Below are 11,925 nucleotides of genomic sequence, written 5' to 3'. Positions count from 1 at the left end.
AGATGATCTTCCAGACAGTGAGGTGAATAATGAGTGTGATCAGTGTTTGTAGTGCTCTGTTGAATACCGACACCGCCCTCTTGTGGCACTATTGGCTACACCTTATTCACGCTAGCGCCATCTTTGATTTTTAATTGGAACGACAACTAGGCTTTCCATCTGTCTTCAATGGCACGCACGGTATAAAGCTTTATAAAAGCCCCTAGATCACATCTAATTTTCCACAACTTATGTTGTGTGGAATTCTTTGGCCTACTGAATGTTCTTGGACAGATATTTTATCAATGTTTTGTCCGTGGAATGATCAAAAAACACTAAACTGCACTACAGATCATTGAAGAGACTGCCAGACTATCCCTCACAGCTTCGTTGTCATTTCCATTAAAAATGGAGGATGACAACAATTAAAGATGGCGCTAGCATGAATAACGTCAGAAAACAGTAGTGTTGTAAATACATTTCCTTCTAAAAGGTAAAATGAACCTTCAAAATGTTTCATTTAAGCAGCTAGACACCATTTTGGACCACATCATTTTAAATAGCAAGGATTTAAGTAATTAAACAGAAAAAGACAACAATAGTGTAGAACAATTAGTTTTTACCACTTAATTTATTTTCAAAAATACAATACCAAAAAATAAGTAAATATGCACAGAAAGCTATTAAAATAGAATATGTGAAATACAAATTATTTACACCAGTTGATATTTTTACACAATCCTATCTTGTTCGCTTGTCTTTTATGGTATAATGAAGAACCAGCGGTTGCGCCTAAAAGAAGGGAGAGAAGCGAAAAAGGGAAAACATAAAAAAAAATGAATAAAAAAAATCTCAAATTGAAGGAGCAGATTATTATCTTGTTGACAAGCTAATCACTTTGACACTATACAGAGAGGGCGCTCAGAACTTCATCCAGCGCACATTAAAACATATGAGGTTTGGAATTGCTTGCACTAAATTCTCCCAACATTTTGATGCCCCACAAACCAGAGCAATATGGAGAATAGCACTTCCATTCCATTGTTCAGACCACAAGGCGACATTAGACATATGGCTTTTCCTAGTACTAATAAATCTTAAATCTGCCTGTGATTCCTCTGAGAAGACTTCTTTAGTGTTTAAGACAGAGCACAGTAAATTGCCAGTAAGCTAGGGAAATGAAGATCCTACCTAAAGCAATAGCAAACGGGCTTATACTGCAAAAGAATGCAGTATGAAATTAGCTGGAGACGTAAGAGACTGTGATACCTTCCCAAACCAGTGAGACAGCCAGAGACGCTTCATGGTCATGTGATCAGGGAGAGATTCATTATTGAATAACATCTGGACCTGCAGCGCAACATCGACCACACAATGAAGACAGGAGACAGGGGGTTGGAAAAGAAGAACAATGAGAGGTTTGGTTAAAAATTAGAAATGCCCGTTTAACTGCATTGCACAATATAGAGATAAAAAACAAAAAAAAAAAAAAAAAACCTTCATAGCTGGTCATTCAAATTTGAACATAGCTTCTTTCTATTATGGGATCATTTAGCTAATACGCCTAATTGAATTGTCGATTTATAAATCGTGTATGCCATTTATATAATCATATGAAGTTTGTTGGTCTTACACAATAACGTTGAAGCTGCACATCACCTCAGAAAGTAGACTGTTCATTAACAACAGACAAATCAGGGCCTGGGTAGCTCAGTGAGCAAAAACGCTGACTACCAGCCCTGGAGTTCGCTAGTTCGAAACCCAGGGCGTGCTGAGTGACTCCAGCCAGGTCCCCTAAGCAAACAAATTGGCCCGGTTGCTAGGGAGGGTAGAGTCACATGGGGTAACCTCTTCGTTGTCGCTATAATGTGGTTTGATCTCGGAAGGGCACGTGGTGAGTTGTGCGTGGATGCCGGGAATAGCATGAAGCCACACGCGCCACGTCTCCGCGGTAACGCGCTCAACAAGCCATGTGATAAGATGCGTGGGTTGATGGTCTCAGGAGGCAACTGAGATTTGTCCTCCACCATCCATATTGAGGCGAGTTACTACGCCACCACGAGGACTTATGAGCGCATTGGGAACTGAATTCATAATGGAAGCCGGTTTTCGTTTTCTGGTCTCCATTGATTAACTCGCATCAGTGAGTGGTTTTAGCGAATACGGTGATGTTTTGTAAAACATTTTTGTAAAAAAATAAATTATGTGTAAATAATAGTGTCAAAACTTCACAGAGTCGCAATGACCATCTTTTGACAGTCTCACCCGTGTGGGTAGATGAAATAAAGTGATGACCTGAGGTTAGGAACATTGATATCATTAACTTCTTCGAGTTGTTATTACAGCCAAAAACAGCACACATTTTACTTAACACTTCAAATGTTTTCTGTCTGGATCGCTCGATTCGGTAGTTTTAGCATTGCTTCTCATGGAGACCAGAGCCAGCAAACATACAACCTGTAGTGACTGATCTTTGTTTTAAATGCAGTGAGATGATTTATGGAGCATTTAAAGCTCTCCCGTGACACTAAATATGTGTTTCTGTTCCAAAATATAGCAAACAATGTCACAAAAGTGTGAGAAGGGAAAGAGAGTCAGACCTGATGTTTTTCCACATTTAGTCGATGACATAACACTTTTCTCAGGTGCCGTACCTCAGCCCTGACCGAACAACGCACAAATTTCTGCTGAAGAAACATCAATCAGACAGATTAAAAGAATTGAACAAAAAAAAATATGCAATTATTTATTTGTATCTTGAAACCTTTTAAAGGGATAGTTCACCACAAAATTTGTATCATTTCATCATATACTCACCCTCATGAATTCATTACTTTCTTCTGCAGAACAAAAATTTAATTTTTATTTCAGATCAGAATATTTCAGCTCTGTAGGTCCATATAATGCAAATGAATGGTGACCAGAGCTTTGAAGCTCCAAAAAGCACAAAAAAGGCAAAGTAATCCATACGACTCCAGTGGTTAAATCCATGTCTTCAGAGTGGATAAGTTGGGTGTGGGTGAGATTTCTTAAGCCCTTTTTTACAAGGAATCTCCACCTTTGACCAGCCCCAACCAGTAGGTGGTGGAATGCACAAAAAATGCGAATCGCTAAAAAGCCAATGAAGAATAAGGAAGTGAAAGTAAAAGTGAAGATTTATAGTAAAAAAAGGACTTAAGGATTGACTGTTTCTCACCCAAACCTAATTTATCACTTCTGAAGATATGGATTAAACCACTGGAATGGACACTTTTATGCTGCCTTGATGTGCTTTTTGGAGATTCAAAGTTCTGGTCACCATTCACTTGCATTTTATGGACCAAAAGAGCTGAAATATTTTTCAAAAAATCTTAATTTGTGTTCTGCTAAAGAAAGTTATACACATATGGGATGGCATGAGTGAGTAAATGATTAGAGAATTTTCAGTTTTGGGCAACTATTCTTTTTACCTTAAAACAATGTAAAAAATGTGTTGAGATTCATTCAATCGTACACATTAGGACAACAGGATTTACTAACCAGTTGTTCCTTCCCTGAACCTGGTCTTACCTGTAGAGTTAATTTATTTTTGTCTTTTCCAGATAATAATGAGCTGCGGAAATAGGAGGGAAACAAAATACACAAAACTCAGTACCAACACTTTTACAAACAAAAACATGTTTCCTTAATTCATTTTCCCTGCTTAAAGGTAATGCTAATAGCGACAAACATCTAAATTTGTGAGCAAGAAAATCTGTCAATAGTGAATACCAGCCAAATCTGATTGGTGTTTTGGTCATCATTTTTCTTTACTTTCTTTGTTTTCAGACCATTTTCAGCAGCACCACTGAATCAACAACAATGACATCATTCCTTCATAACCAAAGTGCAGGGTTTCCCGCAGAAAATGTGTTAGTTAAGGTGGTGGGTGGTGGTGGTGGTGGAGGGGGGGGGGGGTATTTGGGTGTGTTTGGAATTGCATAACTCCTGACACAAATTAAGACAAATACTGAAACTTCAGTCATATCTTTTTAATGATGTATTAGTTTGTCAAGGTAATAACATTACATCTAATAGTCCGTCAAAATGTGCAAAGCTTATTACAATCACTGCTTATGGCAGAGCTGACACCTAGCATCGCTACAGGCTATCCTCCTTGGTTTAGAAAAAACTATTCAAGGGCCCTTCGGTAATCGCACTCTTTTACGAGTGGACCATTTATTTTTGTGATTCGTTTAACATTTATGACCTAAAAAAACTGTCAAATAGCAAATGTTTAGTTTAGCAACTTACATCTTATATCGCACTTGACCGACCGTAAACCTGAAGCGCGTCGAGTCGCTCTGCTAAAATTGCGCTGTGAACATAAAGCCCGCCTACTTTGATTTGATTGGTCATCTCAAATATTCTGACATTGACGAGCAGTGACAGACCAATGAGGCTCAGATGAACACACACACACACACACACACACACGCTCGGCTTACGCATTAGATTCAAATAGCCAAACACTAATTAAAGGAATATTTCATGTTCAATACAAGGTAAGCTCCATTGAAACATTTGTAGCATTATGCTGATTTCCACAGAATTTTTTTTCCATTCGTCCTTCGTTTATTCAAAATTTGCAGTTACAGTGAGGCACTTACAATGGAAGTGAATGGGGCCAGACCATAAGCATTAAAATACAAACATTTCATGAGAAAAGAAAAACGAAAACATTATGCAAGTTAACATGATTTTAGTGTCATAATATAGCTTATAGGGTTTACCGCATTTTGTCGTCATGGCAATAAAGATTAAATATTGTAAAGAACTTTACACAGATAAGGTTAGTAAGTGATTTTATACTAAAGCCATGTTAACACTGTGGCTATACTTTTGAAACAATGTGTATTTTAATGTTTACAGATGGGCCCCATTCACTTCCATTGTAATGCCTTACTGTTACCACAATTTTTGTATTTTCTTTTAAAGGTTAAAATAATTTAGTGTAAATTAATATTGTGAAAAAAATGCTGTTGATTAAGCTTAAAGGAACAGTTCACCCCAAAATGAAAAGTCTCCCATCATATGATCATCATCGTGTCATCCCAGATGTGTTACTTTCTTTCTTCTGCAGAACACAAATGAAGATTTCTAGAAGAATATTTCAGCTCTGTAGGTTTATGCAATGCAAGTGAATGGTGACCAGATCTCAGAAGGTCCAAAAAGCACATAAAGGCAGCATAAAAGTAATACATAAGACTCCAGTGTAGGGCTGGGTATTGATTCAAAATTAAGAGAATTAAAAGAGACAGTATTCAATGCCAAATGAGTCACGGAATTTGGTTGCAAATGTGAGTGATTTCCTCTCATTGTTGTGGAGGGTTGAGCGATGCGTAAAAGATTGATCTTTGGATTTAAAATGTATATCAACATTATACAAATGAAGATTGCGATGCATCGGAAAAACAATATTTTTACCCACCCGTACTTCAGTGGTTTAATCAATGTCTTCAGAAGGGATATTATAAGTGTGGGTGAGAAACAGATAAATATTTAATTCCTGTTTTACTATCAATCTCCACCTTTGACCAGCTCAAACCAGTAGGTGGCTTAACATGAAAGTCACTGTCACACCAGAATGTGGAAGTTTCTCAACCACACCTATCATATTCATCTGAAGACATAGATTAAACCACTAGAGTCTTATGGATTACTCTTATGTGCTTTTGGACCTTCTGAGATTTGGTCACCATTCATTTGCATTGTATGGACCAACAGAGCTGAAATATTCTTCTAAAAATCTTCATTTGTGTTCTGCAGAAGAAAGAAAGCCATACACATCTGGGATAGTATGAGGGTGAGTAAAATATGAGAGAATTTAAATTTTGTGGTGAACTATCCCTTTAATTTACGTTGAAACTGGAATAATTCCTTTAAAACCGTGTTGCTGCAGATAACAGCTAATTATAAAAATATAAAATTACCATTATTTTTAACACAAATGACAATCACAATGACTTGCTGGTGAAGCAGGTTCTCAAAATGTTTATATTACTAATGAAAGTAATTAGAATGAATTACTGCAAGTAAAATTAAAGACAAGAGCTTATCTGCAGTCTTACCTTTGCCTTTCCAGACACAGAGAGACCTGCTCATCATATCTGTAGAAATGAGCTTTGGAGTGGTCAAAGCTTGTGTAGGGTAGTCCCATATTATCTGGACCCAAATCTATAGGAAATGCAAACAAAATTCAAATGTGGACTTTGAATTTTGCATCTTAGTAAACAAAATTTATTTTGCTATTATGTTTTATTTACCTTCTCCGGATGGCTGTATGATGCGTTCAAGACCCCGAGACTGATAAAATTCTTTAATTCTTTTGTCTTCACCTGAGAAGATGAAACTGATGTTCAACCACAACTGACAAGGTCATAAACTCACAGTCAAGTTCAATGGTTTCTGTTCACTGTACTTACTCTCTTGTAGCCCTGGGACTAGTTTGTAAACAATGTCTTGCATAACTCTGTCCAGCTTTAGATTCAGCAGGGGCTGCGTTTCGTGGATTTTGATGTTACACATTGGACAATACTTGCTGGTCTGGAGATACTTCACAATGCAACTCTTACAGACTGCGGAGAGATGGGGAATAAACCTTCGTAACTCAGTATGAAAAAGTAGGATTTTTTTCTGCACAGGGTACAAAACAATGAAAGATTGCTGTAAATCAAAGCAAACTTGAGAGTTTGTTATTATTGGGAGTAAGTGAGTTATGAGTACACACACTTACACGTATGGAGGCATTCTGTAATGGTGGTTGCGTCGATGAAGTATCCTGCACACAGGTAGCACACAATGTGTTCATTTAGGTCCTTTATCTTTATTTTAACTTCTTCCTGTGGTAGCAAACAGGGGGAAACATGTCATCCAGGAAATTCATGTCAACAAAGAAATTCTGTATTAGAGCCAAGAAGGAAAATGTTTGTCTTCATAAACATTTTATAACTTGCTCTGCCTCTGAAACAACTTTCACTTTGGCTGACATCACCAAGCCCCTTTAGTTTTAACAGTCACACCAGAAGCCGGCATGTTGTTTCTGAGAGTTCCGGTACCCTAGTCCGATTATGCCGACTCATATCCTATCAGACATTTTGCCATTCGCGCCAATATTTTTACTTTCCTTTGTGGTGTAAACGGAAGCAGGCTGTGTCAACAGCATGGGAGGCCAGAGTTTGGATCAAAGTCTTTCTAGCAAGTGAGTCCACTGTTGGCCATAAAAGGAACGCTCTCAGGAGGGTTTTTCCCAATCATGACAGTGCAGCTCCTATCTACTTGAATGGGAAAAGACTGAAATCTCCTAAATGGTTGGTCAAGATTACGATAGTAAACACAGACCGATTTTAGCTTAAGAAAATTCAACCTACAGTTTCCATTTTCACAGTCAGATCAGTCTGTTAGTTACCAACGCCGCCCCAACCACTAAAGAGACTTTACACAATCCAAACAACTCCTGAAGGAAAAAACATACTTTTTTATCCTGCTTCATTTGGAAATATGTCCGATTACAGAAGTAAAATGGGCCGCAAACATAATTTCATGACTAAGATATCGTTGTCGTGGTGTGTTACTGCATATAAACAACAATAAGTTGTATTTTTGCGAAGAGAAATCATTCATGTGGTGTTTTAGAGATCTCCTGTACAGTTTCTTTAATTACTAAAATTTGTCAGACCGAGAACACCACAAGCACACTCATTCATGAAGAAATAATAACCCTTAACAGATCTTCTAATAAGAATTCTCACACATGAACGACGTGAATGTTCTGAAGAAGGAATTGGATTTCAAAAGAACAATTTGTTGCAGAACACTTGAATGTACAGTGGAATCCAAAATCTGAGACCACTGGTAAAATTTTTTATGTTTTCCATATATTTCTAGTTTAAACATTTCCCCCCCCAAAAACAAATTATATCAGGCCTGGACCCAGCTCTAAAGGTAAGGTGTGGATGGGGATGTGGTTGCCAAACTGGGCCAAGCTCATGATTGGCCCCCCGTGGAGCAAGATCTGAATTATATTATCAGCTTAACAACTTGATTGAAATAATAACAATAATAATTTCAGAATTTCATAGTATTCTATATGTCCTCATTGTACTTTAATGAAGCTGGTATATGAAGCTGGCATGGAGAGTTTATACAAAACCTGATGGTCATCATCCCAGCATGTTATGATAATGTTCCAAAGTGCATCTTCTGTGCTTCAATGTGATAAATTTGTTTGCTACTGATTAGTGTCATAGATGTATTAATATGTATTAATTTTACATCAAAAACGTTATTTGCTTTACTTTTTAAAAATATATATAATTTTGATATAGATCTTGTTTATTTAATGGATAAACAAATAATCAATGTGGTTCCACACTTTTGAAGCCCACCACTGCTTATACGAGCTCGACGCAAATAGCGGCATTCTAGAGAACAGCTGCACTTGACCGCGGTGTGGCAGAAGCCCACTTTACTTTTAAACTCGGGTCAGGTGTCAGGTAAACAAACCGATCTCTGAGTATGATGGCGTTGGCTTAATAGGGATCACAGGTCGGACTGCTATCTGACAAAGCAACTGAATTAAACTAATGATCCGAGGTAAGAAAATCGTTGACAACCATATCGTAAGGTCATATTATGTCGCGTAACTGAATTCTCACGTAAATACATTAATGTTCAAAAATATAAACAATGCATGCAACAGCAGCTCGTATCGATACACTTGTCTATGCCAAAGCGCATTATAAAGCATGTAGGATTTCACGGACAGCACGCGGTGTGAACGACCACCGTTATAGCTGTGCGCAGACTAAGAACATAAATACCCAGTTCATTTTACTCGTGCACTGCATTTTTGCGGGTACAAGCACAAAAAGTAGAAGATTAGACGTGGGGCAGATTTGACAAGAACCCCGCCGCTACGTCAAACGAAAACACAACAGCAACACTCACGCCTGCGCAGACACAGCGCACGGTCTCGCGCTCCGTCTCAGCTTTCGCGCCGCAGAAAACCCTTCTCACGCACGTCTATAAACCCCTGAGCGCGCGGCGAAAGGTACGCCGTTAAAACGTCTCTTGCCCCGACCACTCACCTCATTCCTCAACGGGTCGAGCTTGTAGACGTTCTGCAGCTGGTTTCTTAGCCGCATCGCTATCGCCATCGGACCTTGTTCCGCCATCTTTGGGAATTCTGCATACTTCCGGGTAACGGGAGAGTGGGTGAGTTCGGTCGGTGAGAGGCGGGAGGAGGACCCGCTTGTTTTTCCACGCTCATGTTAACTGACATTATCGAGTGTGTTCAAACGTCTTTTTTAAGTATTCCCTCAGTACTTCTTTTAGCCTTCAGACACCAGTCTTTTAAACATGTCACGCCATATTCTTTTAGAAGGGCCTATTAAAAAGTCATAATTTTATCAGAATAAATCAGGTTTTATTGAGATGTTTTTATCTGTAACAAATGAGTAGCTGGGAATGGGGCGCCCATTGCAGCGATGCTGTCTCAGAAATCATTTAAGAGAAATATAGAGGCCCATGTAGGCAAATTCTTTGATAAGCCCTTGAAGATAATTATATACGAGTATGACTCCTGACTCTGTTATAAAACGTTTGACAGAAATATTACTTTTGTTCTCTCAACAAAAGACAAAGCTTTATCTTTCATTTATTAAGCCAAAAGATAAACATTTAAAAATTAAATAATTAAATTGTTAATAAGGCTCCACAGCGTTTTTATCTTTCCTTGTTGAAGTAGCATAATTATTATTATTATTATTTTGTTTTTGGGGAGGATCCCGACCAAAATGTACGCTCGTTCAACATGTGCAATGTTGCATTATGGCCACGAGACGTCGCTACTACACTAGTTTGTAAATAAAGTGAATCGTCAACACTTGTTTTGCAGTCCGAGTTTGTTTCTTGCTTTTTAGAATGACTTCTAGAATTTAGTATGAGAGGAATTCATCCTTGTTGGTTCCTCTTTAAAAGTGTATTATCGCAAGTGACCTCTGAGCTTATTTTAAAGGCTGTAGTGCTGCATCAGGCATGTCTTTCCATCGGCGCTTCATTATAACCACACTGAAATTATGTCTGATCTGATCAACAACACTTTGTAATCATTGAAGTTGAAATTTCAGTTACAAAATTAGCCAGAGGTGTGTGTGTGTGTGTGTGTGTGTGTGTATATATATATATATATATATATATATATATATATATATATATATATATATATATATATTCATGCATACATATATACACACACAACTCAAAATCATCCACAGAATTTGTTTCTAAGGCTAATGTTGTACCTGAATTTTCAACTTGGATTATATATATTGTGTCAAAGACTGGCTGGTTTGAGTATTTCTGTAACTGCTGATCTCCTGAGATTTTCTCACACAACAGTCTCTAGAATTTACTCTGAATGGTGCCAAAAACAAAACACATCCAGTGAGCGGCAGTTCTGTGGATGGAAACACCTTGATGATGAGAGAGGTCAACAGAGAATGGTCAGACTGGTTCAAACTGACAAAGTCTACTGTAACTCATAACCGCTCTGTACAATTGTGGTGAGAAGAAAATAATCTCAGAATGCTATTCTGAGATGCTGGTTGGTGGTGTTTTGGCAGCACGAGGGGGACCTACACAATATTAAGCAGGCGGTTTTAATGTTGTGGCAGATCGGTGTGTGTGTGTATATATATATATATATATATATATATATATATATATATATATATATTACTTGAAACAATGTGCCTTTTATATGCATATGACACCCATACAGGTTTTTTTTTTTTTTTTTTAATACCTAAGTCTGTCTCATAGGTGGTCTCTTTTGCCTTACCTGTCAAAACCTTGAATGTATCCTGTTTTCACCCGGACTCGTGTATTTTATTTAAAAGAAACATACTCTCATCAGAACAGTAAATGTGAACCTGAATGACAGCAAGTTTAGCCCAGGAGTAACTTTTGAAATCCATATTAATTTTTAACACTACAAGCCTGTACTGTGAAATTGTGTTCAGTTTTATCATAGAAATCCGAAGGGGTCATCGCACATCTGAGTGACAGCACTTGACTCCACATACAAATCATAGCAAAACACATCAAAGACGAAAGAAGGATAGAAGCCAAACTTTTCATTTCTTCTCAATATTGCAGGGAGTTTATAGATAATAAGCCTTTCTCTTTGTGCCTTTTGTCTAGACGCATATCAAGTCCTTCCAGCTTCTCTCCCTTGTATGTAAAATAAAATACTCTGGTTATTCCACCTGTCAGCCAAAGGGTATCAAAGTGAAGAAGATAAGGTAATGTAATGTCCAATAACTGGAGTCTTCTCCATTAGACAGAGTTCAGTTCAGAGAGAGAGAGAGATGTTACAGAAATTTTAATAAAAACATGTCACTGAAATAACAGGTTGATTCAATATGTTTCTTGTTGAGATTCATTCATGTGAGGGAGAAGCAGAATGTGTTTTACTAATGCAATAGCAAATGCAGACTGCCTTCACCCTGAATTGAAGCCAGATCTTGATAAGTAGATACAATCCATCTCATTGATTCACTGAAAAGCCACTCTATTTTCCTCACTGCGAACCGAAGATGCGTAAGCACCCACACAATACGAAACAAATATATTTACTGTGGTAATGAAAGCCAGAGGAAGTATTTTTCCTTTGATGAGAATTTGAAATAACTTTGAACAAACTGCCGGACCCCAAAATTAGACTTGTTGTCTAGTTTTCGAAACAGAATCCAATGCACTTATTTTTTAGATGATATTTCCCTTCAGCCTAAAGATATTTATTATGTCTCCTGTTGGCAAACAAAATGGACAAAGTGAGAAAAGACTAGCCTAGACCTGTTCACCCGGAGCTCCAAAAACAACCAAACAAACCGGGAGGAGGCTCGCTTGACAAGTCATGCCAGC

The 11,925-nt window shown here is 37.8% G+C and overlaps 1 protein-coding gene across 4 annotated transcripts; it reads right to left on the bottom strand.

The window, feature by feature from the left end:
* Positions 1 to 597: 597 nt before the first annotated feature.
* On the bottom strand, positions 598 to 9,268 carry pcgf1 (polycomb group ring finger 1). Of its 4 annotated transcripts, none has more exons than XM_052155140.1 (9): positions 9,087 to 9,268; positions 6,734 to 6,839; positions 6,423 to 6,575; positions 6,264 to 6,335; positions 6,069 to 6,174; positions 3,529 to 3,571; positions 2,580 to 2,666; positions 1,249 to 1,329; positions 598 to 771 (listed from the first exon to the last, which is right to left on the bottom strand). In XM_052155140.1, the coding sequence occupies exons 1-9, from the start codon at positions 9,171 to 9,173 to the stop codon at positions 721 to 723; spliced, it is 786 nt and encodes a 261-aa protein (XP_052011100.1). In that variant the 5' UTR covers positions 9,174 to 9,268; the 3' UTR covers positions 598 to 720. The 4 variants fall into 4 exon arrangements, with proteins under 4 accessions (XP_052011100.1, XP_052011101.1, XP_052011102.1 ...); XM_052155141.1 differs by having other exon boundaries at positions 2,580 to 2,663; XM_052155142.1 differs by having other exon boundaries at positions 657 to 1,329.
* Positions 9,269 to 11,925: the final 2,657 nt, after the last annotated feature.

This window comes from Xyrauchen texanus, chromosome 23 (genome assembly GCF_025860055.1).
Source record: "Xyrauchen texanus isolate HMW12.3.18 chromosome 23, RBS_HiC_50CHRs, whole genome shotgun sequence".
NCBI lineage: Eukaryota > Metazoa > Chordata > Actinopteri > Cypriniformes > Catostomidae > Xyrauchen > Xyrauchen texanus.
Note: the sequence above shows the minus strand (reverse complement) of the source record. Positions and strands in the feature narration are given on the sequence as shown.

Coding starts and splice junctions, on each gene's coding strand:
- pcgf1 (XM_052155142.1), bottom strand. CDS start 9,173: ATGGCGGAACAAGGTCCGATGGCGATAGCGATGCGGCTAAGAAACCAG. Junction 6,336..6,422: donor AGTCCCAGGGCTACAAGAGA/GTAAGTACAGTG, acceptor TCATCTTCTCAG/GTGAAGACAAAAGAATTAAA. Junction 1,330..2,579: donor TAAATGTGGAAAAACATCAG/GTCTGACTCTCT, acceptor GTTGCGCTGCAG/GTCCAGATGTTATTCAATAA.